Source organism: Gadus chalcogrammus, chromosome 15, assembly GCF_026213295.1.
Source record: "Gadus chalcogrammus isolate NIFS_2021 chromosome 15, NIFS_Gcha_1.0, whole genome shotgun sequence".
NCBI lineage: Eukaryota > Metazoa > Chordata > Actinopteri > Gadiformes > Gadidae > Gadus > Gadus chalcogrammus.
In genome coordinates, this window is record NC_079426.1 from 19266846 (window position 1) to 19293070 (window position 26225).

General features: G+C 42.3%; 1 protein-coding gene across 1 annotated transcript; it reads left to right on the forward strand.

Annotated features, from left to right (window-relative positions):
• The first annotated feature begins 547 nt into the window (after positions 1-547).
• b3gnt2b (UDP-GlcNAc:betaGal beta-1,3-N-acetylglucosaminyltransferase 2b) lies at positions 548-26015 on the forward strand. The gene is made up of 3 exons (XM_056608824.1): positions 548-874; positions 17744-17895; positions 24687-26015. Exon 3 carries the CDS (start codon positions 24696-24698, stop codon positions 25887-25889), a length of 1194 nt encoding a protein of 397 aa, XP_056464799.1. The 5' UTR covers positions 548-874; positions 17744-17895; positions 24687-24695; the 3' UTR covers positions 25890-26015.
• Positions 26016-26225: the final 210 nt, after the last annotated feature.

A 26225-nucleotide genomic window follows, 5' to 3' on the forward strand; every position in this document is an offset into this window, starting at 1 on the left:
CTGACGAAGCCTGGTGGCGCTAGCGAGGCCCCAACAGGCGGAACAGCAGAGTCACATGCAAACCGATCCTCTGTTCATGCCTGGAGTACTGCTGTCACCCTGGCCCGTGGGCAGGGAGGAGCGCTCAACCGCTACACTGATTCTGATCCCAGCGTTCATGGCCAGCTGTATCGGATGCATGTCAAGCCATTAATTGCTCATATGCAGTGACACCTCTCTAAATTGGGTGGCACTTTCTTTGCATGAAAAATTAATAATTTCACAAGAGATTCTGAATCTTTGTATTTACACTAACATTATAAACACCATAAATTGTGTGTGTGTGTGTGTGTGTGTGTGTGTGTGTGTGTGTGTGTGTGTGTGTGTGTGTGTGTGTGTGTGTGTGTGTGTGTGTGTGTGTGTGTGTGTGTGTGTGTGTGTGTGTGTGTGTTCGCAGTCTCAGTTAGGTTTCGAGGTACGAACAGGCTCCCACCTGTTCGCTTTGGAGAGAGAGAGAGAGAGAGAGAGAGAGAGCAGTGTAAAGACGGAGCGCCAGTGCCCCGCCCTGTTTTCTGTCTCTGAATAACAAAGCTGCGTCACCGTTCAGGAGGAGCAACTGTTCAATCATAGCCAGGCTCACACACGAGAATCATGGCTGGGCAACATAATGAACATTACATTTACCTCGCCAGTTTCACATTTTGTATGATGTCTTAATTCACCAGGTCGAGACCGAAAGGCTTTCCTCTGTTCTCCTTACAAGACTAAAAGAAAACTAAGTGTGGCGATCGAGTCCGAGTCCTACGTCGATATCGGGGTTTTCTTGAGACGCATGAGATCCAGGAATATATCTGCTTGTTGCATCCAGGCTACCTGCTCACAAAAGACACAAAAGGTATGTTCTTCATGACTAAACCGTATGTATTGCTGGCAACATCGAAGTACGCTAGATTTTTCTTCAAGTAGTAAAATCACTTTTATAAAGTTTCACATTTGTGCGTAGACATTCAATGGTTAATTTTTGTAAATTATTATTAGAATGAGCTGAGAAGGAAAAAGTAAACCATTAAGTTCTTACTAGGAAACCGACCCTGTGTCCACCGAGATATAACATGAAGTTATGGCCTGTGTTCACCGAGGTATAAATGAAGTTATGGCCTGTGTTCACCGAGATATAAATGAAGTTATGGTCTGTGTTCACCGAGATATAACATGAAGTTATGGTCTGTGTTCACCGCCTGGCTCCATGAAGATATGGTCTGTGTTCACCGAGATGTATCATGAAGTCATGGTCTGTATTCAACGAGATATAACAAAGTTATTGTCTGTGTTCAACTAGATATAACAAAGTTATGGTTACCATAACTTCATGTTATATCTTGGTGAGCACGTACGATAATGGTCTGTGTTCTCCGACACAGACCTATAACATTAAGTTATGGTCGGTGTTACTGAAGTTATGGACTGAACGATACAGCGATGCTGCGTTCAAGAACACTCGGAACTCGGAATAAACTTTTTAAAAAATGAATTGACATTTAATTGAATGAATGCAATTAGATCTAGTGTTATAGAATATTTCGCGGTCACTGCCTGGTTCTCGTAGCCTGGTTCTAATAGCCTGGTTCTCAAAACCTGGTTCTCAAAGCCTATCCACTGAGTAGGGCGGTTGTGGCTGTAGTCAGTGGGTTGAAGTAAGACATCGGAGTGACTATTTTGATAAGGCCTTTTGGTGATAAGACCAAACTTTCTCCAGTGAGTACAAAGCGGGCAGAGCCGGAGTTTAAACCGGTAACCTCAGGTGTGGAGAATGTGAAAAATAACATATTAGGCCTATTTAGGACATCTTCGAAATTATTTTTCTTTTTATAGTGATACAAAAGAAATGAGGCTATGTTGCCCATCATCATGCTGTTAATACAACCTCCTGTGATGTCCACTTGAAATTATGAAACGAACAGAAGTGGGAAGTTCATGGGAAGACCTTGAATCCACCGACCGCAGTGTTGGTTTGACATTACTGGCAGATTGTATCCTTTTGTATTGCAACTATAATGTCAAGTTCTGCAGTCTTTGCAAAAGAGTGTGTGAGTATCTGTTTAGGAATTGATGCATACTAGTGTAAGTTCGATGAATGGAGTTTCTCCTGGAGATATTTTCATTGCTGTTTGGTCTGTTTGTATGTGAATTTACAACAACGGCCAGTTTGTATGTGAAGCTCTGATATTTGCCAGGTTGTACGTGGAGAAACAACAATAGCACAAAACTGGAAAAGATAAAACGTTCTCCTATATTTAGAATCAGGACTGTGTGTCAGTGCCGGAAACATTAGTAGTCTGTCGTATACAAAAATGGATTCAACTCCAAGAACCCATGTGGATTGGATTTGTATAAATAGGCCTATAACAAAAGGAAAAAAAAAAATAATAATAATAATTTGTACCACAGTTTACTGTCCGTCCACACCAGAAGCGAATTGAGCGACCAAATCGCCGGAAGTCATTCACTTTCTATGGGCAAGAGCGACCAGAGCGACCAAAGCGACCAACGCTACCAGCGGCCAAAGTTGAGCGACCAGAGCGTCAAAAAGAAGTTGAAAACTTTTTAACTTTATGCAAATGACTATTATTCGCTTCAGCGACCAAACACTGACAGCCAATCGGAATGTAGACGCTCTTCTCTTGCGTGGATCCCAGGGAACATCGGCAGGCACTTTGGTTCCTACCTACCTTTATTCACTCACTGAACAAAATGTCGGCTGAAGTATTAATCGCGGCTGTAACTGGGCACCCGGTGTTGTACGAACCCACCCTTTTTCAGTTCAGAGATCGAAACGCCATAGTGGTTTGGATATCAAGTGATGATAAGCGGGATTATTTATAGGCTACATCTAGAACGTTTGTATTTAAGCGGGAATCATTATAATTTGCTCTACATGCCACCAATCTAACCAAACAATCGCGTGTAGCATGCTTTAAACAAAACCAAAAAAGTATTTGAAATCGTCACATAAACAAACTAATCGACAAGACGAGGGATAAATGACAAGGGATATATCTCTTGTCTTTTATCCCTCTATTCCCCACTATTCACGGAGCCTGAGGTGAATCATTTTTAATTAAACTAACATTTTAGGATTTTTTTTATATTGGGGGGAATCACTGTCCTACTTGTTGTCGAAGCACTTTATCGAACAAGCAAAACCGTCTCGGCAATATGGCCAAGGTGTATGGGAGAGTTCACTATTTGATATATGGCTGTCTGTAGGGCCTACTAAACGCATACGGCTCCTTTAAATGCGTCTGCATAATTGAATTGTACGTCATGAGCGCCTTGAGCGACCAAAGCGAACAGAAAAATTCGCAGCGAAACTTTGTGAGCGACCAGAGCGTCCTTGACGCTTTGGTCGCTCCTGGTGTGGACGTACAGTTAGGGTTATGGTCAGTAAATTGTATTCACTGTTTGTTGTTACGCAGCCTCAGGATTCATTTAACTACCTAAAGCCAGCTAAGCTATTGCAAAGAAAATAAAAACTCAAGAAATTACACACAAATAGATCGATGATATGACTGGCGATGAAATCCATATTTTTGCAGGACCCACTACCTGACAAAGCACAACTCTTTAAAGCATCTTGGAGGTGTGTTCAAACTTATTGCAAGGGCATAATATATGCTTAGCTGCATAGTTACATCTAATTACATAATTACATTATTGTCATAAAATGTATCTAGCAGTAATACTTGGATCAAAGTAACCTGTAACCAGTATAAAAAAAACATTTGGAAGAGTTTGTACTTATCCTTATAAGTGCAAAAAATGAGACAAAATTCATAGTGTTAAGAAAGGGACATCGTTCACAAGGAGAACATGCAGCCAAACGTCTCCCCCCTTGCCAAGACTTGGAGCCATGGTTCCTATTGTTTAGCTTACCCTAACAACTTGTCACTCTCCATTCTTCACTACCATGACAGAACTGCATATGTTTGGCTGTATCAACGATTTAATTGGTTTTGCATTGCACATTTTGTCACTGTTTTGATTGGCTTTCCCCGAATATATTATAACAACTTACCCTTGCTTACTTGTTTCATTTTAATCTTGTTAAAGCAGAATTGTTTACCACGAGGGATACAATGATTAAGGATAAGGTCCCATCATGGTATGGTGCTGGAAGTCTACCTTGGCGTTACAAGCAAATGTGTACTTGCTAGGGATGTGTCGGTCGCGACTGATTCGTTACAAAGAACGAATCCCGAACGTGAACGACAAGAACTGGTTCCCCAAAACAAGAAGAACTGGTTCTTTGATTCTTTTTTTTTAACATCAACCAAACATATGGTCACGTAAATAAAATATACAAACGAACAGAGCTCCGTCTCCCCGCGACTCATATTGATTGAGTCTACAACTTCCTCAAAGATTCAGCCAATGAGAGGTAACAATGGTGTTGGAATGGCACCTGGGTAAACCAATGACAAGGCGGTACCGTCGAATATGCGCGCTTTCTCTCTCTGACGTATCTTGGGTCATACCATTCGACTCATATATCCCCCTACATTTTTTCGAAAATAGACTTGACCTCCATCTGTTTATTGGATAAACACATTTCCCAATCCCAGGAGTCTTTGCTCCATTCTACGTCAATTTAAGAACAAACAAAGAAATTAAACTGCAGTTCGTATTTTTTATTTATGACCATGCAAGTTCTGTAATGCCTGAACAATGAAGAATTAAATGTAAAGTAAAATAAAATTATAAATGTAAAACCATGAATGAAATATAGAGAGTAAGCAAGTGGTATAAATATTGGTGGGACGTTCGACATACTAAATAGCAGGCATCTCCAAACGGCGGACTGCGGATTTGACGGTCCTATCCGGACCCACGACATATTAAAAAAAAAAAAAATTATAAAAAAAAGTTTTTTTATTTTTAATTTTTTTTAAGATGTAATCTGACGTAACGAACGAATCAAAACGAACGAATCAAATAAACGAATCGTTATAGTGAACTGAACTGAAAGAACTAGTTCCCGGAAAAGAATCATTTTGCCCATCCCTAGTACTTGCACTGCAGGATGTGATTCATAGGTTGCTTTTTACAACAGGATGGTGTGCAGTTGTATTGCCAAAGTTTTGTTTTAGCTACCAACTTTCTATAAAAGAGTGATTAACGTCCCCCCCTAATCCCCCTCAGCCGTGAACAACAATTTGCTATTCTATTTTACACTAGGATTAAAAAGTATAACTTCAGTATAATTAAATACTCTGAATGGGATATTTTGGTGAAAGGATGTTGTACAATCGGTTTGGTTACAATTGGTACCAAACCGTGATGGTTTAGTAGTGCAGTTAATAGTGAAACAAGGTAATTGCTGCTTTCGTAGTTGCTACAAGCATGTGTATGTCTGCATTTTGCAAACACATGACATGAAGTGTGTGTGTGTGTGTGTGTGTGTGTGTGTGTGTGTGTGTGTGTGTGTGTGTGTGTGTGTGTGTGTGTGTGTGTGTGTGTGTGTGTGTGTGTGTGTGTGTGTGTGTGTGTGTGTGTGTGTGTGTTATTCATTTTGAGTCTTTCATGCGGGTCTGTGAATCTGCTGCCTAGTGCCTAAACAGTGAACACACATTATGCCTGTGTCTCCTTACTCTATTATTATACCGCAGGAACAGACAGTAACATCCTGTTTCCGTCCCTTCATCTTGTAGACTAAAGTCTGACTGCGGTTGACCCCTGTTTTCGAGCAGATGTCTCTTGTGTTTTGTCATGCCATGGAGGCCCTGTGTTCTCCATCAAAACGGTTGGCTAATTCCACCCTCACAATAACCTGAGCTGCCATGTCAAGCCTGCCATAACATGTCTTTGGGCTGAGCTGTGGCCTTGTATCAAAAAGACTGGGCAGGGTCTAATCCGCTCCTGTAAGGCACTATTCAGGAGGAGAGAATCAGCCAACATTGCGTGTGTCTTGATTCATTGTTCATTTTAAATAACACACAACGGTACTATGCAGCCCTGAATTATTACCATATTTTGAAGGTTTAATTCAGTTCGTTTTTAGGTAATTAATTTAGTTAGTTTTTTATAGTTCCTTTTTGGATCTATAAAACAAAACGTAATGCACACTCACGCAGTAAATCACTCATTAGGATATGATGTACTGTACTCAATAGGTGATTGGTAATTGGAAAAACCAATTACCAGTTACAATTCTGATGTTTGTTCTCAATGTAGTATGATCACTTTTGAAACTATACATGCTAGCTTTTATGAATTGGTAGGATGATGATGATGATTCACCATCACTCAATGATGATGATTCATCAGCACTCAAGTAACTTCCATCAAACAGACCACAATGCTTTTTGGAGAGATAAAGGCCAACATGCCAGTTAATATCTTGCTTTTAGAAATAATGCCCTATTCAAGAGCCACCGGAAACAACACTCTTGAGTGATTCATTTCCATGTACTTTACTTTCATTATTCCTCAAACATAGTCAGGTTCCTCTGTTTTCTCACTTTCATGGAATCGGACTATAAAAGCACATTCAAGAGTGTGTGTGTGTGTGTGTGTGTGTGTGTGTGTGAGATCTTGAGTAGTTCAAAGTGACGTGTTCTTGTCCATTACCATTATTTCCATTCCATTATTGACATGGTGGACCGGAATAGTCAGCCAGAGATCAGCACAAACATTTTTAAAAGAACCTGAGTTTCATTCCAAAAGAGAATGCCAGTGTTCAAACCAACTGTCTCCCAGTGTTGTTTTTGGCAGGCATTTTAGATTTAGTTTTAGTCTTAGTCTTTTTGACGAAATGCTTCTTAGTTTTAGTCCCATTTTAGTCATTTCTATCTTTGAAAGTTTTAGTCTAGTTTTAGTCTGACGAAAACTCAAAAGGTTTTAGTCTAGTTTTAGTCCGACGAAAACTCGTCCACCAGCCTCTCTCTGTAGTGTGTGTGTGCCGTGTGCGTGCAGGCGCAGCTGCGCGCGAGCACACGAGCCAGTGTTGCGGGCGGGGGGGGGGGGGGGGGTGGAAGGGTCAAACGTGACGCGTTTTATCCAATCAGGTTGCTTGGATGCTCCCATTGAAACCCATTCTATTCTACGTGAACCACCTACATGTAAGCCGCTAGAAGCAGTTAAAATTGGAGCGGACTAGAGCGGACTGGAGCGGAGTCAAATCCCCGCTCCGGCCTTTGAATTTAAAACCGCTCTGCGCTCCAACCCGCTCCAACGTATTTCTTCCGCTCCGCTCCACCACCCGCTCCACGCTCCGCTCCGCTCACATGCTCTCACTAACAATTTAGTCTCGTCTAGTTCTCGTCTGACGAAAATGTCTAAATATTTCGTCACATTTTAGTCTTTATATGGCTTTGGTGACGTTCGTCTTAGTCTCGTTTTCGTCATGGAAAAAAGGGGTCTGACGACGTCATTTTCGTTTTCGTCTTGCCTGACGAAAACAACACTGCTGTCTCCTCCATAGTCAGGCGGCTTAGGACCAGATTTGAGAAAAATGGGGACACGGCGGACAAAAGCACCAAATTTTTTCCACAGGTTCTCCATCACCATACCTTTCAATTTAGAGGGGGTTCCACTTAATCAAGATGGTGGAAGGCGGCCATCTTGGATTTCCAAGATTTTCGCATGTAAAACCTATAAATGTCAATATATCAGCTTCCAAGTCACTTAGAAGGTCAATCTTGGTGTCAAAATGTACATTTGCTGGGTCAATGAATGCAGTAAAGATGTTAGGAATATCAGTAAGTGATGTTTTACCAACAGTAGATCATTTTTTTTGCATGCTATTTACACAATTAGTGAAATTAGTTGACAATTATCTTAGTTACAATTAGAAACAACAACATCACGAAGAAGGACTGCCCACACAGAAGATATTCAAAGGCCAAGCCCTCACTCTGGTGACCACCATCAGTGGGATGAGCAATCCATTCCTAGACAACACCCCAGAGCTACTTACGCTGGACACACGGAATGTGATTGACGGGTCTGTGGTCAACACTGTCCGCCATGTGGAATCAGTGGGCAGGGATCAGTACAACAACTACAATAAGACAGTGATAGTGGACCGCACACACTCCATCCATGAGCCCATCAAACATAACTCGCTGCCGCTCTTCAGATGCCCAACACCCAAGACCAAGAGCAAGCAGGCAGGGCAGATCTCAATGTTGAAGGATGATGTGGCACTCTTCTCACGATTGTACATAGCCACTCAACACAGAGAGGGGGACCTGAGCACCTTCTTTGAGCACGAAAACCATCCATACCCTCCTTCTCTATCTGATAGAGGGAAACTACGGCTGGGAAAGAAGTCAGATCTGCTAAACGTCCTTGTACAGAAGACACAACCGGAACCTCCTGCTACTTTTGATGTCAAAGTACTTGACGGAGCTGCTGTGGTCCACTTCCTGTCCCCTACCAACATCACCACGTTTGAAGAATATGCCAGCTGTGTCTTTATTCCCCACATCATAAAACACTTGTGGACCTCTAAAAGAGTTGACGTCGTCTGGGATACTTACTTCCCCAGCAGTCTAAAAGAGTCAACCAGGGAGAAGCGAGGCAAAGGGATACGACGGAAGGTGTCTGGTCAGAACAACCTGCCGGGGAATTGGCCAGATTTCCTGCGTGACCCTAAGAACAAGGAGGAACTCTTCACCTTTAACTCAGGGAAGATTGAGTCCACTGTGTGGCCAGGGGGGAAGCTGGTCTTCATTACCTCTGGAACCAGAGTGGTCGGCACAGACACCAGCCACTCCATGCTGCCATGCAACCATGAAGAGGCCGATACTAGGATACTGATCCACCTGCTTGATGCCCTGGAGCATGGCTCTTCTACCTGCTTGGTGCGCACTGTGGATACAGATGTTGTTGTGATCCTCATTGGCAAGTTCCATGCCCTGCTCACCCAGTATCCAGCTGCAAACATCTGGATTGCTTTTGGCACTGGCAAGAACTACACCTATCTGCATGTAAATACCATCAGCCACGCTCTGGGAAAGGACAAGTCAACCGCTCTTCCAGTCTTCCACTGCTACACAGGCTGTGACACAACCTCAGCATTCTGTGGGAAGGGGAAGAAGTCAGCATGGATTGCTTGGAACTCCTACCCAGAGGTCACACAGGCCTTCAACTACATAGCAGCAAATCCGCACACTGCTGTGACCATAGATGCCCAACACTTCCGATGTCTGGAGCGCTTCACTGTTGTTCTTTATGACAAGACAGTACAAGGGCGACAAAAGAGAGTGAATTGGAATCAGTGAATGGTGCAAGAAGAGAGTTGTTCTGCCAGAAGACCAAGGCAATGGAACATATTCCACCAACCCAAGGAGCACTGATCCAACACGTGAAAAGAGTCACTTACCAGTCTGGGATCTGGTCAACATCCGAAAAAACCCAGCAGCCAATAACCAGCCCTGAAGGATGGGGATGGACACTGGATGTAGACAGCCAGGCCTGGCTTCCTGTGTGGAGCAACTTGCCAATCGCTTCAAAAGCCTGCAGTGAACTAATCAAATGCAGTTGTATAAAGGACTGTACGGCAAGGTGCTCATGCAAAAAAGCACAGTGGAATTGCACAGGCCTTTGCAGTTGCAAATGTTACACCAACTAAATACACTAGCAAACTAATAAGAAAGGAGGGTTGGTTTTGGGGGGGGGGGGAAGGTAAATGAAATTCCAGGGGGGGACTGATGTACTGGTTCCGCTTCTCTCTCTCCCCTGCATGCTGTTGGACAAAGGCTGAGCACGATACAGGACGATGCAGGACGATTTTTTATCACAAAGGGAAATTCTTTTAGGGAAGGGGTTTGTTATTTTTTGTGCACCACTGTTTCCCCTCTTTGTGTAACATTAAAGTTCAGTTTACCTTTATATTCTGTGTCCAGAATTAATATATTAAAGATCCCATGCCATTCTATTTTATGATGCTTTAATATAGGTATTAGTGGGCCACAAACACAGTATTCAAAGACGTCCCCGAAATTCAGCCGTGGTGCAGAGTTACAGCCACTCCGAACCTGTCGCACATTGAGCTTACCACACTTCCCAACCATCACCATTTTAATACTAACAACAATGTTGATAATGCCCTGGGCGTGCTATTCTATTCATTTGAGTGGCATATCTCTCTGGAAATTTACAAGTGATGTACATGTTTGAATACTGTATTTAACACTGTATATCAGTGATCTATGTTTCCAGTTTAGCAGTTGTTTTGGGTCAATGGCCACAGCTTTTACCCATTTGGGATATGTTAAGGGGATATTAAACTCTTAAATGGTTATTATGGGCATATGCTATTGCACACACGGGCATGATTGTATATGTGCAATTATCTCAGTGGCTTGGTGTGAATAGTGGTGTGTACTTTAGATATTTGGTATCCAGGTACCAAATCACCTCAAGTGCTTTCCTGTATCACACACCATGCACTTTAGCCTCTATTTCAGTCCCTCAATCAGGCTGTCTTTAAATGTAACATACCAGGTTGCATCTGAACGCAAAGAAGCATCCAAATTGTGTGTTTGAATTGACTCACTCTTTCCTTTTTCACTAAGGCTTTAATTGAAAGGTTATTACTGTCGATTATCATTCTGCATTAACTTGCTGTTCGTTCGATTTTTAACAAGGTGGATTTTAATCCCCAATGTGTTCCAAAAATGGTCTGATCAGTGGGGAAATCTCGCATGGTACTGTTGCCTTGGTTGGCAAATGCATGCCGTTCAAATGGTGGCACGGCTTCAAACTTATTTCCAAACCTTTTTGGTCCATTATGTCACAACCTCTGTCTAAACTTGTGCAACATAAGTCATCCCTTCCAGAGAAAGAGTTGACTCAACCTTGTTGTTTAAACAGTGCTTGCCATTATCATTTTTAACAAAAGTGTTCCAGACACTATATGAAATGCACCCCTCTTAACCTGTCTTTGTCCTGTAGGTAAACTATGGCTCCCTATCTATTTCTGTCCTTGGTGTATCTGGGTTCATTTTGGGGTCAAGATTGACTAGCTGACTGATAATAGAGGCCTCATCAGAAGAAAAAGCGTTCAAATTGTTGCCCTATCCTGTCCCCATGGGTGTTATTCACACTTTGAATTGTAACACCTGCATCGCACTGATGCATAATAACATTCATATGTCTTCATATTTGGTATTCAGATTTGTTCTGGGTTCATTGAGCGAAGTGGAAATGATACATGTCTGTGTTACAAGACACACAGAACAGATGAACTGCAGAGCTAGGCCCACTGCCCATGACTAATGAGCCACATAAGCCTGGTTTACACGGTCCTGTTGCATTATAAACACTTCTTGGCAGGTAAAATGAGTCTATCTATAGAAAGGGCTGTGCTTCCTTAATGTGGTGCTCATCATTTCCTAAATGATGTGCTCTGTAGCACAGTAGAGGCTTCCCCTTTTGTTTCTCATGTTACTGTTAAACAGAACTGAAAGTGTGTGTGTGTGTGTGCGTGTTTGTGTGTTTAGGTAGAGGGTAAACGTACAAGATTACCTATCTGTTTACCGGAGGTGTCACACAGCGTCCCCGGCACATGAATGATTAACCTCTCCCACTGATTTGAGGTAAACCCCCTCCCTGAACAATCAGTTCAGTTAATGTCCAGCAATATCACACGAGAGGGAGTGCTGTTGTATTGAATATGAGCACGGCTGTGATCCAGTAGGCCGAGTGCCGAATATAATCACAGCCGTGTTGATATACAACAGCACAAGTGTTATATTGCTTTTATACAACAGTTCTACAAGCGCCAATTATTAGTTAACTTTTAAGCAACAAAAGATTATGATTGGTTTGTTTATTTCATGATTTATTTGGCTTGGCCAACAAAAATAGATCCTCAAACTGGACTTGATCTGAACTGTTTCCAAGCAACACATTAACACACTAGCTTGCTACTTTTCATACCATTCATATGTTTAAGTGATATCGACTCATAGGTTATGTCTGGAAACATGTCCATCTTTGCGATGCAAAGTTTGTTGCAATCAAAGCTACATAAGGACCGTTAATGACATTAACGGTTATTAGAACACCTGTAAAGCGGAGTGATGCATGTATAGGTAAATGTCTCAGTGCTGTTAAACTCTATCAGTACTCATGGAATGCCTCTTGTCTAATCAAATTACTTGTTCGGAACTAACTGTTGTATAATTTATAGGGCTGTCCCCTGAAAGTCGATGATTCGAATCATCAGTCGGGAAACCCCGCAGTCGACTCAGAGAATCTGAGTAGACTGCGGGGGTTTCCCCCGACTTCCTTTATTTTAGTCGTCAGTGAGTGGTGTGCATTAATAAAACTAAAAATCGAAAACATTGAAATGCACAGGAATAATATTTATATGGATTATAATGTTACGTATTTTAAGAACATAAGCTGCCTCCACATCGGAAGCAGATTCAAACACACAAGCTGTATTACCCACACATAACCACTAGGGAGCAGGACCAAACATATAAGCCGTAAATACTATACATAGCCACAGGGGGAGCAGGACCTTACTGAAGGCTGCAATAGCTGCTCCATCCACCGAAGGCAGCACCTCAGACAAGTGAGGAAGCCGAAGCCATTACGTCACCCTGGCCAGGCCCACTTCACATAGGCCACGCCCACTTGACGGGCAGTAGCGGGTGATTCGAAGTGGAGAGGACAGAGATCACTAGGTAGACGGCGGAGAGCCACCGGGCCTAAGCCCGGGGGCTTGAGGTAGATCACGGTATTTTCCTCTCCACGCGTTGGATACAATTCCCTCCCTTAAGCTTCATAGTTACCATACCGAAACATGCCTACTTTAACAAATAAAGTGAGTTAAAAGCGTCCAAGGATTGGACCACTTTCTTCAAGAATAATGCAGTAATAATTATATATTTTAGAAGGGCTGATGCGGCACGACGTGTGCTGAAATGGATACAAATTGAAACCACAACGGTTGGTGCATGGACGGTTTATTTAGACCAGGGTTTCTCAAAGATTTGACAGCTGAGGGCCAATTTAGGAACCCAGAATTTGACTGTGGGCCGCCAAAGGAAAGAAAATTAGGCGGGAAACGCCGTCAGCATCCCAGTGGTGAGTCCATGTCACTGTGGCGATTGATTCATTGTAAATTTGTTTGCTATACAGAATATCGCAGAGGGAAGCGGCTGTCTCCCCTTACATTATTGCTACATTTTCTCTAGGAGCGCAGTCAGTGTGGTGGCGACACAGCACTGTGTATTCTTTCGGGCTCAATAAATGCAATCAGATCGTGAACACGGGGCTCATATAGTGGACTATCCACTAGCCTATACATGAGCCCCGTGTTCATTATCTGACGCATTATGGACAGGAGCCTAATTAAAACCCGACAGGAATAAGTTGGCTGCAATTCCGACGAGTTTGATTGACAGAAAACTGGTGAAAACGTAATGAGCGCAATGCGCAAGCATATATAAAATGCCTATAGCCCAGTGGCGGTGGGTCAATAGAGGGTGCTAGGGTGCCACCCCTCCGTGAAATATTCACTTGAATATATCTGCCAACTATTCAACTTTTATCAATACGAAATAAATCAACAAAGATGCATAGCGTTTATCCTTGTTTAATTGTGTGTTATACTTGTCACTGTCAGCAACCATTTAAATGCGTCTGAACGTCAATGATTGGGGCTAGGCTAGTTATTGGTCATTTCGAAATAAAGCCCTCCTCCAAGTCAGGGGCGCCGGCCACGTTGAAGTCAATGCAAGCTCTCTAACTTTTTGCTGTCTATCAAGCAGAGACGGCTTTTCATTGGCGCAAGAAAATTCACCCTCGGGTCGCACCAGTGTGCGCCCCAGGCCAATGGTATCGCTTTTCTTTTTTGTGAACACCACATGATAGGACAATTCAGCGAATCAATCAAATAGGCTACCTCCCTCAACAGCATTCGCGTAACACCACTACATGTAGAGAAGAGATAGATCGCTAACTAGCAGAGAGTTGTAAGCACTTTCCACCCTTTTCAGTGGTGGAATTGGACTCCCAAGGCAATGTTATACTTAAAAGGAGCAAGTAAGTTTCATATTAATTTAGTCTTTCGGCCTGTATCATATAAACAAAATGAAGCAACTGTCGCAAATTTCTAACTGCATTTGAAGTAGACATTGAGAATCACAAATAATGGACACTATAGGACAGTGATCATGATTTGTCTCAATATCAGAATAACAACAATGGGTAAAATAGCAATGGCTGGTTGAATGGCCATAAAGTAGGTCTGTATATGTGTGAGCTTGTCCAAGCCCTGCAAGTCAGGATGTAGGCTATGAATCTGAATGAATAGTAGGTTAATAGGTATAGGCCATCCCCAAAATGCACCAGAATACAGGAAATCAAATTTATTAAATGTCATTTAAAAAAAAATAATAATAATTATCGCCAGCCGCCACTGTACCTGCGCCGCATGGCCGCTGAATAGTCGAATCTCTGGACTGAAAAGGCAGATCTGATTCGGCGAAATTCCGAGTCGGGGACAGCCCTAATAATTTACAACAGAATGAAATTTCATGTTCTCTTTCTCTGAGACAAATCACCTCTTCACGTCAGAGAGCGACGTGTTTTTTTACTGGATTACAAGCAGTACTAGGCAGTCCTCCTTCATTCTGATTCACAAACATCAGATTTGTCTGTCATTTAGCGTACCTCTGGCTAGTTTGAATCCCTGGGAGGAATTTCCATCTAATAGATAATTTAATGTTATTCAACAATCACTTTTTACATTACTAATGCAAATCAAACAAAATGTAATTTCATATCAAATTGGTGCAAAGGGATGTCCCTTGTTAAAATTGACTTGATAATTCTGAGCAGCAGGCATTCATTTAATGCTCACAAACATCAGTTGTAATGATGTTTGTGTTCCATTGCCCATTAAAGATTCATTAGCAGTGCTGCTGCATTGAGAAATGTATACAATTTTACAGTACCAATAAATATACCATGAAATTGTCATGGCCAATATGATCATTCATTAAAAAAAATTACTGCGCATGTGGAGCTCAGAGCAGGGAAATTAGTAGCCTTTCATATCGGGGTCTCCAGATTAGATGTATTTAGGGTTGTGGGGGAATAAAATGTGCTATAGGTATGATTTTAAGAGTTGTAATTTGTATGTTAAATTGTCTCTACATAATTTCAAACTGGGATAATCGTTAGGTTTTCTGTGCGATTATTCAGATAGTTTATTTAGAAACATCTACATGCATCAATCAGCCAGTGGTGAATTGTTTAAAACACGATTTTATTAATAAACCTTTTTTTTTTTTTTTTCATATAAAGTGATTATTTTTGTTATATAAATGTCTGTTATTTTCATAATTCTAAAAGCTAAACTATAATATCCAGTAGGATTGCTTGGTGGACATCAGCTTTCAGAGCCACTCATGCTTTGAGTCCTACGAACCTTGTTCCTCATCCCGAGACGGAACGCTAGGAAAGTTGTGCTCCAAATGACGATATTTGCGTGAGATAGTGTGGAACTTTCAGTTCCATGGTTTAGAGACAAGAGAGAGAGAACTAGAAAAAACTAGATTTTAGATTGAGGGAAGTCTGCCTCTGTTCCATGTTTTGGACATTGCTCTGTACGTATTCTCCTTCTCGTTGTTATTCTTCTCCTGTACCTTTTCTGCTCGCTCCGGGGACTGTTCATCTGAGTGCAGAACTCATAGGGACCGTAAACTGCGTTATGGTTGACAAGGATAACACTTCAATTCTCGCTAGAACCCTAGCACTAAAGCAAGTCCTATCTTTTTGATTAAAATGCCACAGCCTACGACCATTCCTGAGAGGAATGGTCTCAGTCAACTGGTTCACCTGTCTTTGTGACCATATGACCTTGGACCTCTCCTGGCTTTTTTCTCTGATCAGGACAGTTTTCTGGGATAGTGGAATCCAACTTTGCTGTCAGTCACAGCAGTACTGTGAAAGCAACTGTCAATCTTCTTCTAAAATCCCATTTGAATTTCAATCCTTATTTTTAAATGCATTTTTTTCATGCTAAAATGTAGCCTATTATTAATATTTACTATTTACCATTACACTACACAGGCTTATGCATTGCCATGCCTTTATTAAACATTCTGCCCGCTAGAGGTAATTCAACCAATAAACATTTCTTTTTTGCCAAATAAATAATAGGCAGAAAGGTCAGAGCATTAGTTCGTCTTCACTAGGCTGTAGGTTGAGTATTCCATCCATCTTTTCACCGGCACCATTATTATAAAGAATGTGCCACATATTTGCATCGCCAATGGTGTAAATAGTTTTTTACATGTGTGTAAACTTCATCATCTGGAAAACTGGTGGACATGCCTTATTTTGCATGCTGAAAATGTTTGCCTCTTGGACCCTTAATGTCCGTCAGGATAGATTTAGATGAATGGTGACAATGTTGGAAAACCTTCTAAATATTTCTTCTTCATAGCTTCAAACTGTTTTCATACAAATTATCTATGGACTTTTAAACGATCAGTGGTTTTGATCGTTTAAAAAATTACATCATCTTTGTTTCCCTGAAACGATGAGGGCTTAATGGTGCAATGTATGAATCACCTTTCTTGACTCAAAATAAATCTTCAAACCAAAAAATGCAGAACTTGCAGAACGAAATTGCATACAAGGAATACAGAGGGGACTGTGTTTTAGCAAACTAAATGTAAATCTCAAAATAGGCTTGGACTGGCTGAATACAGACACATGTCTTAAAGGTGGAGGTGTGAAGCATGGAGTGGAGGCTGCGGATGTTGTACTATACTTCGGTTCGTAAGACACCCTAGCCACTACACTATCATCACCCATATTCTTTCACCTTCTGCTTGTCCTGTGATTGTTCGGCACATGCAAATCCAGCATTGTACTGCTACTATCTTCAAACCGTGTTGCTGGCACCTGCCTGGGTTGGCGGTGGTTGTGGCCCATGGCTCCTGAATGCCTACAAAAGAGAGGCATTGACAAAAACCTAAAGCTAGATGAGGGGGCTGGATGGGGTTTGGCAGGGAGGTTTGAATATTAAAATGTTATAATGTATGGAAGAATATAAAATTGAGGATTCCCACATCTGTGTGAGTAACTGTCTGAATATGATATTGTAAGAGCTAAATCAGATGGATCTTTTCAGTCGGATAAGTCTGAAGAAGGTCTTTGACTGAAATGTTAAAACAAGTGCTGTCAAGCGATTCAAATATTTAATCGCGATTAATCACATTAATGTCATAGTTAACTTCAATTTTTTTTCTATTCTAAATATCCCTTGATTTCTTTGTCCCATTCATTTTTCTCATTTTAATGCTCTTATCAACATGGAGAAGTGCATCGGTTTGCCTTGAGCAAATGTTTTTTTATTGATAACAACATTGGCATAAACTGATCAAAACAGGACGATACAAAAAAAGAAGCCTATAATGTAATTAAATGATGAACATACAAACATACTGCCATGAACATAGCAGTCAGGCTACTGCTTCTTTGTTTTGAGCCAAAGAAAAAATAAAATAATAATTGCGTTAATTGTGCGATAAAAAAATTAGTTAACGTTTTTATAATGCTGTTAATAATAATAAGAATATTTCATGTTTTAATATATTATACTTCGTAATTGGAGTTATTGGCTAGCGTCCGTTAACCTCATTTACTCATTTGCTCATGCCTCTTTCCCCTATGTCCTCTCTCCCTTTTACCTCTCTCCTTCTCTCCCTCCCTCCTTCCCTCCCTCTAGGATCTATTCTGTCATTCCCCAGCCCTGATGCCCTTCTTTGATTCTCATTGGCTGCTTTCCCCAATGGGGGTGGAGCTCAGCATGGGGTAAGAGAGGTGCAAACTGCACACCTCAACAAGACAAGCTCAGGAGACCCGGTCTCTCAATCAGAGGTAAGATCTCTCACACACATAAAAATCTACACGCACACACATCTAGCATAAAGACCCTCTTTCAACACACATGCTCAACATTGCCCCATTATCCTAGTATATCGCACATGCCGACGCAATAACACACATCGAGGCACAATGGAGCTGTAGATGTGAATAAAGTAGGCCGTCACGGGTATTTGTTAAATCCTTTAACTTGTATTGCAGCAATAGCTACAAGTATAAAAACCCTGTTAAAGAGTCGCTACTTCCCCTGAAGTGACCTTCTATCAGGAACAAAACACTCAGATCAAATAGACATTGACACTATTTACTTATTTCCAATGTCTAATTTTGTCCTCAGCCCTTACATATTTATTTATATTTTTTTGTATCAAATGTTTATATGACCAGGCTGACTTCCTCTGACATATTCATTTTCAGACTTCACCGCAACCATCACAACATATACTGAGTGACTGAAACAGTGAAAACTTGGGGACAAAGCCACGTTTGATAAAGAACCAGTTACTGGAATTGCTATTGCTGATTAGCTTGTGTTGACTTAGTATTTTACTAGATAAACGTCCCTACCACTCAATATAGGTAGTGCTGCCATTCTATGGTAACTTCATTGGTAGCTTAAGGGCATTGTTGAAACTACTGTTGAATCCCTCTGGACATTCAGGATGACACATAACCTGTGATTTGATTCAGCAAATATTGCATGAAATTTTTTGTTTTCTGTGTATGATACAATGCATCCACTGCTGAGGCCTGGTGCTATTACCAGATTATAAGGCAGAAGTCAAGGACATTTGTTTGAGAAATTGAGGCTTTACCTCTGATCCTCTAATGCCGCTTTTCCACTGCATGGTACCAGCTCGACACGACTCGACTCAGCTCGCCTTTTTTGCGTTTCCACCGCGAAAACATGGTATCTGGTACCTGAAGTGGCTGCTTTTTCTAGTACCGCCTCGCTCTAGGTTCCAAGCGGCTGAGCCGATGCTAAAAGGTGACGTCGGCAGACGGCCGGCCACTGATTGGCCAGAGAGTGTGACGAAGTCACGAGAGCGACATGGAAACCATGCTGGTAACAGCCATAGCAGCGCCGCAGCCAACATTTTCCACTTCTTCAACATGCCAGCTAATAATACGAACACGAATACCATCGCATCGATGTTCTCCATTGTTGTTATGTGGGTTCTGTCCATGTGTGGGTTACGTAGGTGTTGTTTGCGTCGCGTACAAAATACGTCACGGCCCTTCGCGTAGCCGACCCCGCCCACGTCCCGGAGGTACTATTTGCGGTGTAAAAGGACCCGCGCTGCTACCGTGTCGAGTCGTGTCGAGTCGTGTCGTGTCGAGTCGAGCTACATGTGCGGTGGAAAAGCGGCATAATTCTACTGCAGGGACAATCCAGTGCATATTGCAAGACAGGAAGAGTTGTGGATACTTGTTATAATCAACTTTACCACGCCTGTCAGGAGGCTATGGTGGGGAAAAGAGATGTATGTCAATTAGCCGGATATTTGTACAGGAAGTTATTTTGCCATTAGATAATTATTAACATTAATGGCCTATGTCCTGGTTCCTATCATAAGGCTTCTTTCTTTTTAAAGTTTTGCCCGAAAGGGCAATGTTTTTCATTGCCCTTTCGGGACGTTTATGGGGCGTTGTAGGAGTTGCGCTTGTGGAGCCCGGTGAGGGGCATTGATAATCAGGCTTTACATATGAACCCCACTTGATGCATGTCGTGGGCCTGCACCTCTAACAGAGCCCTTGTGCAGCGAGAGCTCTTGTAAAAAGCTCCTTGCGACTGTGAGTTGTACAATCTGACCAAAAGATAGAAGGTAATAGCGTGGCTTACAATTTTTAGTTTCTTCCACAGCACTCTTCCATGCAACTCGGTATGCCTATCTAGCCACGTTTTTTATCGTCAACCCCTTGCTAATTAGTAGTTTAAGAGCAGCGGGCTTGTTGAAATGTGGTTCTGCTTCTTTCCCCTGGTTCCCCCACTACTCCCAACATCTCCCAGAATCCTCTGTGTTTGCTTAGAGAAGAGCGGAAGGTTTAATTGTATGTTCATGTGCTCATCCCAACCGTGCAGAATGATATGTTTAGAATGACGCTGTTGAAATAATCTGGTTAATCAGGATTTTAATCATGTTGGATCTGGATTGAGATATAGTATGATTGTGATGAGAGAGGGCGTGGGAGAGCATTATTAAATGAGCAGAAAGCGAGTGGCAGAGAGATGGAGTGCACTGGAGGCTGTGTGGGCAGGGTTGGGCGCGGCTAAGAGGCAACACAACGGTAACCTGATTCCTAGAGGGAGAAACAGGAAAAAGGGGGGAGAAGAAAAGATGAGAGGATGTTTCAGTATCCACTCAACACTGAATCAACAGTTTTACAAAGACATACGTGGTCACAATAATGGAATACTAGATAGCACTACAGAATATGTATTGAATGACATGCTTTGCTTATTTTCATATATTCGTTAATCAATATTTTCTTTAAAATGTGTCAATTTTTAACTCAATTGATATAGCAATGCTTGCTGTAGGCATGTATCAGGTTTGAATGGGACATTCTGGTTAAACTTTTTATGTCCTACAATATGTAGGAAATAATGTTGTGCTCAATGGCGATAGAAGTGTTTCTCTCTCATTTGTCTTTGGACTGGCGGTGACCTGTTGGTTAATAATTGTTTGGTGTGAGGTAGGGGGATGGGGGAGAGTGGCCATGGGCGGGGATAAGGGTCCAGGAGGGGGATATTTGAGCGTGTTTAGGAGGTTCATGGGTTAAGTCGATCACGGACAGGAAGTTCAAGACAAACCGTGGATTGATGTTTGGACAATGGAGTAAGGCCGAGTGGAGTGCGGTCACGAGAGAATGTGTATGCAGGGACACAAAGCACAATAGCCCCATGGCCTGTCCTAAGCTCTCATTCACAGTCCTCAGGCCATCATTATTAGAACCAGGTTTTCTATAGCTTTGTTCTGAGAGAAATCTTTATTTGTATGAATTTTAATTATGAATTTGCAACAAACGGCGCATACAGTTCACAGAACATTTCAGAAGAACTATGCAGATGTTTTTAATAAAAAATATATATATTTGAAAATGGTCAATAGGCTGCCTTTATTCAGCGACGTTTTAACCTGTAGTCATTCAAAGCACTAGTTGGTTAGATGCCTTTCCTCGACATACACACACGCAGCTGGTTCCTTCTTGTTTCGGATCCTTCAACCAATCCTGATGATGAAAGTGTATGGGGTACTGGTACCACCAGTACCCCAGTACTACTATTACATTTGTGCAGAGTTTGAGGGTCCCAATCATAACTAAATGTCCCTGTGCCTTGTGCGTTTGGCCAGGTAAAACTGGGAAAACAAGATTAAAGCGAAGGACGTGAAATCTATTTAAGTGCGCTCTTGTACTCTATGGAGTGAGAGTGAAATTAGTCAGAACGGGCTAGATGAGGAAACCTTGCCAGAAGGTGGAGCCATCAGTGGAGGCTTCTCCAGTGAGGAGAGGGAGGAAGATCCTCCTTAACATTGTTGAGAATAAAAAATGTAGATTGCCCAGACTACTAATGAATTAATGCCCTTAAATATGACTACTTTAACACCTTTTGTATCTGTAATGTTAGTTTTCCTCGGTAAAGGGACATTAGCATCGCCTATTGACAATTACTTCAGGGAGGACGTTCCTCCCTCAGCCTCCATTGACTCCCATTCATTTCCCTGAAAGTACTCCTCTGAGTGGGTGTGACTAGCTAAGGGATCTTGATCCCGCCTACGTCTGTTCATAGAGTGGCAAAGTCACGCCCCTTCCGGTAGAACCCATGGGACCTATGAATTCGAAAAATATGAATGGGTTTCAATGGAGGGAAAGTAATTATTTTCTGGTCCCAGTATTTATATGCTCCGGATTACATATATGTTGTTTGTGGATTTAAATGATAATTTTTTAATGCAAAGAAAACTAAACATTTTCGTAAAGAAGTTTGATTATGTTAGTTTTTCCAAAGGGGAGGATAAAAGCATCGAAAGAGGTGAAAACCATTATAAATCGGGGCATGTGGAGAGTTTCAGTAATGCTGATGGGGAGATTGTCGGTCTTGTCCACGCCAGTCTCAGGGAGCGTGACGGCCCATACGAGACATGTAGTCTTCCTCATTGTGTTTTCTCTACAACCTTTAACTGACCAATTGCACAATAAACGGTCAAACTCTTGACATGAAAAATTATCATTTAAATCCACAAACAACATATGTGTAATCAAGGGCATATAAAAACTGGGACCAAAAATAATTACTTTCTCTCCATTGAAACCCATTCATATTTTTCAATCTCATAGGTCCCATGGGTGCTACCGCTAGGGGCGTGACTTCGCCACTCTATAGCGCATGGCTGCGCTATGAACCAATAAGCAGGAGCGCTGGCTGTGGAGCAGCCTGGAGGGAGGGGTTACCCCCTCAAGTCTATTCTCCGAGAACCAACAAACCCGCTCAGTTGTATGCCTCGTTTCCACCGAGCGGTGCGCTACTGTTCGGTTATATTGGCGTTTCCGTAGCCCGCGGCTGGGCAGGGCTACCCGCGAGCAGGATTGACTTGATCTATAAATGAAGTCCTTCAATCTTAATTAGCTTAACATGACCAACATTCTGAAACATCCATTAACATCCACATTTGCGTCAAACAATGTTATGCTTACAGCCCATGCAAATAGTTGTGAAATAATGTTCTTGTTGTTCTTTTAATTGTTTGTTACTCTGACCGTTATGTTTGATATTGTGGGAAGGATTGTTAATGAATGATTCAGAGCATGAAGACACTTTTGGTCTTGTGTCTTCATTTTTCTTAAAACAATTGTAGCTGAAAGTAAACCTGGCCAAATAACAAACCAATAGCTTCAGTCATTTAGGGCAATTATAGGCCCAATGCTAGGCCCAGATTTTTTTATTTAGTTATACAAATCAAGAGTAGGCCTGATTTGACTAATTGGCTTTGCATCCTTTCCTTTTGCCCTTGTAGTCCAAGACATGCTGCCTAACAGCTTTCATAGTACAATGCTGCCACTGGTGCGTTTGTATCAATTTGATTCACATAATTATCCCTCCCTGCTATTTTGTAGTTCCCCAAAACACCCTGAAACAATTTGTGTCTCACATACTTAATGTCACCATACGCCACTAACAGTGCAAGCAGGTCAATGGCAACCAAGCACACAGTCCCTCCTCCCTCACTTTAAAAAACACAAGCCGCCACTGATATATATATATATATATATTAGCGCTATCAGTTTAACACGTTATTAACGGCGTTAGCGCAAACCAATTTTAACTGCGTTCATTTTTTTTATCGTGCGATTAACGCTCTTTGGCTTGGCAAAACGTTGACGTTTTTTCACCTGCTGTCTACGGGCCTACGTACGGTAGGAATATTCATACTGGTTTAAAAATAAATGTTATAGTATTTCCCATCTTTGCTGAGCAAGAGTTTTGTTCAAACTTGATTTAACAAATTAAAGCCTGGGCTATTGAAGTTTTACGGTAGGCCTACCACTGTCGTACAATTATTTTTTTTGATTAATCGTGAGTTAACTATGACATTAATGCGATTAAATATTTGAATGGCTTGACAGCACTAATATATATATATATATATATATCTTTTGGGAAGCAAAACAGACAACTATAGACAAAGAAAGGACAAATGATTGAAAAAAGAATAGAATGGAATGAGATGTACACCAGGAATTGGATGGAACTAAACCTTAAATGAGAGGGTTGTTATCAGCCTGCACTTAAGACTACAAAAGACACCTGGTGAAGAACTAGATTGTCCTCTGTTCTCTCTGCTTTGTCTAGCTCCCTATTTTTCTGTCTTAATATCTCCCTGCCTCCGTTTTTCTCACTCTTTCTCCTTTATGTTGAGTTCTTACCTTCCTTTCAAGGAACTAGAATGGTTTAGTATTGGGCTATCACAAAGTAACTTTGCTTTCTTCAGTCGTATCTCGCTAGTGTTGAACTATGATGCTACTTAAAACTATTTAACTGTTATAGGGCTGGTTTCGGCCTTGTTGTGTCATCTTCCATAAACCACTGAGCTATGGCTAATTGAGACACATTATACTTAAAGGCCAGTTCCGGAATTTTGAACATTGAGCTGTTTGTCTAGGATGAAATAGAGTGGTTAACACCGAAATTTTGAATAGTGGTGGTTAGTGGTGTTTGTTGATGTCCCTCATCAAGTATCGTAGCGAAATACAGTTTGTCGTGTTTTATTTGGCATTTTGTAAATCTGCATTTTGTAAATGAAACGGTGACCGGAAACGGAAAGGGGGGTGGTTGTAGTCTTCTCGCTCGGTTCTAGCACTACTGTTGATACGGAGAACCGCATTGATTCCACTTTTTTCAGACAGAAGTATTTGGATTTGGGTACAGAGTACTGATAGGAATACTTAATAATACCATAACACTTTGAAGTGCCAGTGAACCAACTGTTTCAGGGGGAATTTGAACACTATGAGATTTTAAAAGTAGTAGATGTAGATGATGAAGCATTGCTTTTAGCTTGAATAATTAAACTCTCAGAAGAAAGATTCCCCAGCTTGTTTACCCTTGGCATGTAAGGGGACTTCATTATATACATACATCGAACACATGTATTTGTGTAATGGTGTAGACATCAATTTAATAGTTGAAGACATAATGGAGAGGAAGATAGGAATAATGTTCTGCCACTCACTTTTCTTTCCGTCCCCCCCTGTCGTGCTCTCTTTTTCTGAATCTCTCCCAGGGCGTGGCCATGGCACTGTTGTGGAGGAGGATGAAGGTTCTGGTGACGGTGGTAATGGTGAACCTCTTTATCTTCATTCTGATCTCCCGAAACAATGGCCAGGAAAAGGGGGATCCAAACAAGGTCCACCTACCAACAAAACCCTTCTGGTCCAAGGTAGTCCCGAACCAGGCTTACTGGAACCTCCAGCAGCAGGTTCTGGACCTCCAGAACAACCCCATCCTGACCGCTAACTATAGCACTGATGACCTGCCCCATTGGCTGAATGACACGGCCTTGACCTCTGACCCGTGTCATGCCGATTTCAAGGTCACCACGCAGGTGAAAGACTACAACTCCCTACCTGGCCGCTTCAAGGACTTCCTTGTATACATGCGCTGCCGCTCCTATCCCCTGCTGGTGGACCAACCTGACCTGTGCATGGACCCCCCATTCCTGCTTCTGGCCATCAAATCACTAGCGCCACATTTTGACCGCCGCCAGGCCATCCGTGAGTCCTGGGGGCGGTCAGGAGTCCTGGCCAATCGGACCGTGAAGACGGTCTTCCTGCTGGGTAACACATCGGAGGTGGACCATCATCCGGATCTTTCCGACATGCTGCGCTACGAGAGCTCCCGCCACCACGACATCGTCCAGTGGGACTACCGCGACTCTTTCTTCAACCTGACCGTTAAAGAGGTGCTGTTTCTGGGCTGGATAGAGACCCACTGCCCCGGAGCACAGTACATCTTCAAAGGGGATGACGATGTCTTTGTGAACACCTACAGCATCCTTCAGTTCCTCGGCGGCCTCTCCGCTCCCAAAGCCAAGGATCTGTTTGTGGGGGATGTGATCACCAACGCCGGGCCCCACCGGGACAAAAAAGTCAAATATTTTATCCCAGAAAGCATGTATGTGGGGGTGTACCCGCCGTACGCCGGGGGTGGGGGGTACCTCTACTCGGGGGATCTGGCGGCCCGTCTGCACAACGTCTCGAAGCGCGTGGCACTCTATCCCATCGACGACGTGTACACAGGGATGTGCCTCCGCAAGCTAGGTCTGGCCCCGGAGAAGCACAAAGGCTTCAGGACCTTCGACATCGAGGAGAAGTATCGGGCCAACCCCTGTGCCTACAAGAGCCTGATGCTGGTTCACCCCCGAACCCCCCAGGAGATGATCAAGATCTGGGCCTGGCTGAGTGACCCTCATCTGAACTGCCAGTAGGCCAGGCATTAGCCTTGTTTGTTCCACGTAACGGGGTCGAAACTGCTTTGTGTTTGCTTTGTGTGGACGATTGCTCACAATTGCTGGACTTGCAAAGAAAGACTGTAGCCACCGATGCAAACTTGCTGTTCTTTAAAGGTTCTGGGCCAATATTGTTTGATGATGAGGTCTTGAAGATGGGCAGTGTTGAGTCGTCACAGAATAACTGTCTTGAACACTAGGGGGTCACCAGGTGATGAATACATTGTGCTCTTCAAAGTGAACGGGGAAGTGTATCGGTAGCAAAGGCTTCCGTCTGAAGAAATAGCCACGATAGTATTTTGACTTGATTCATGC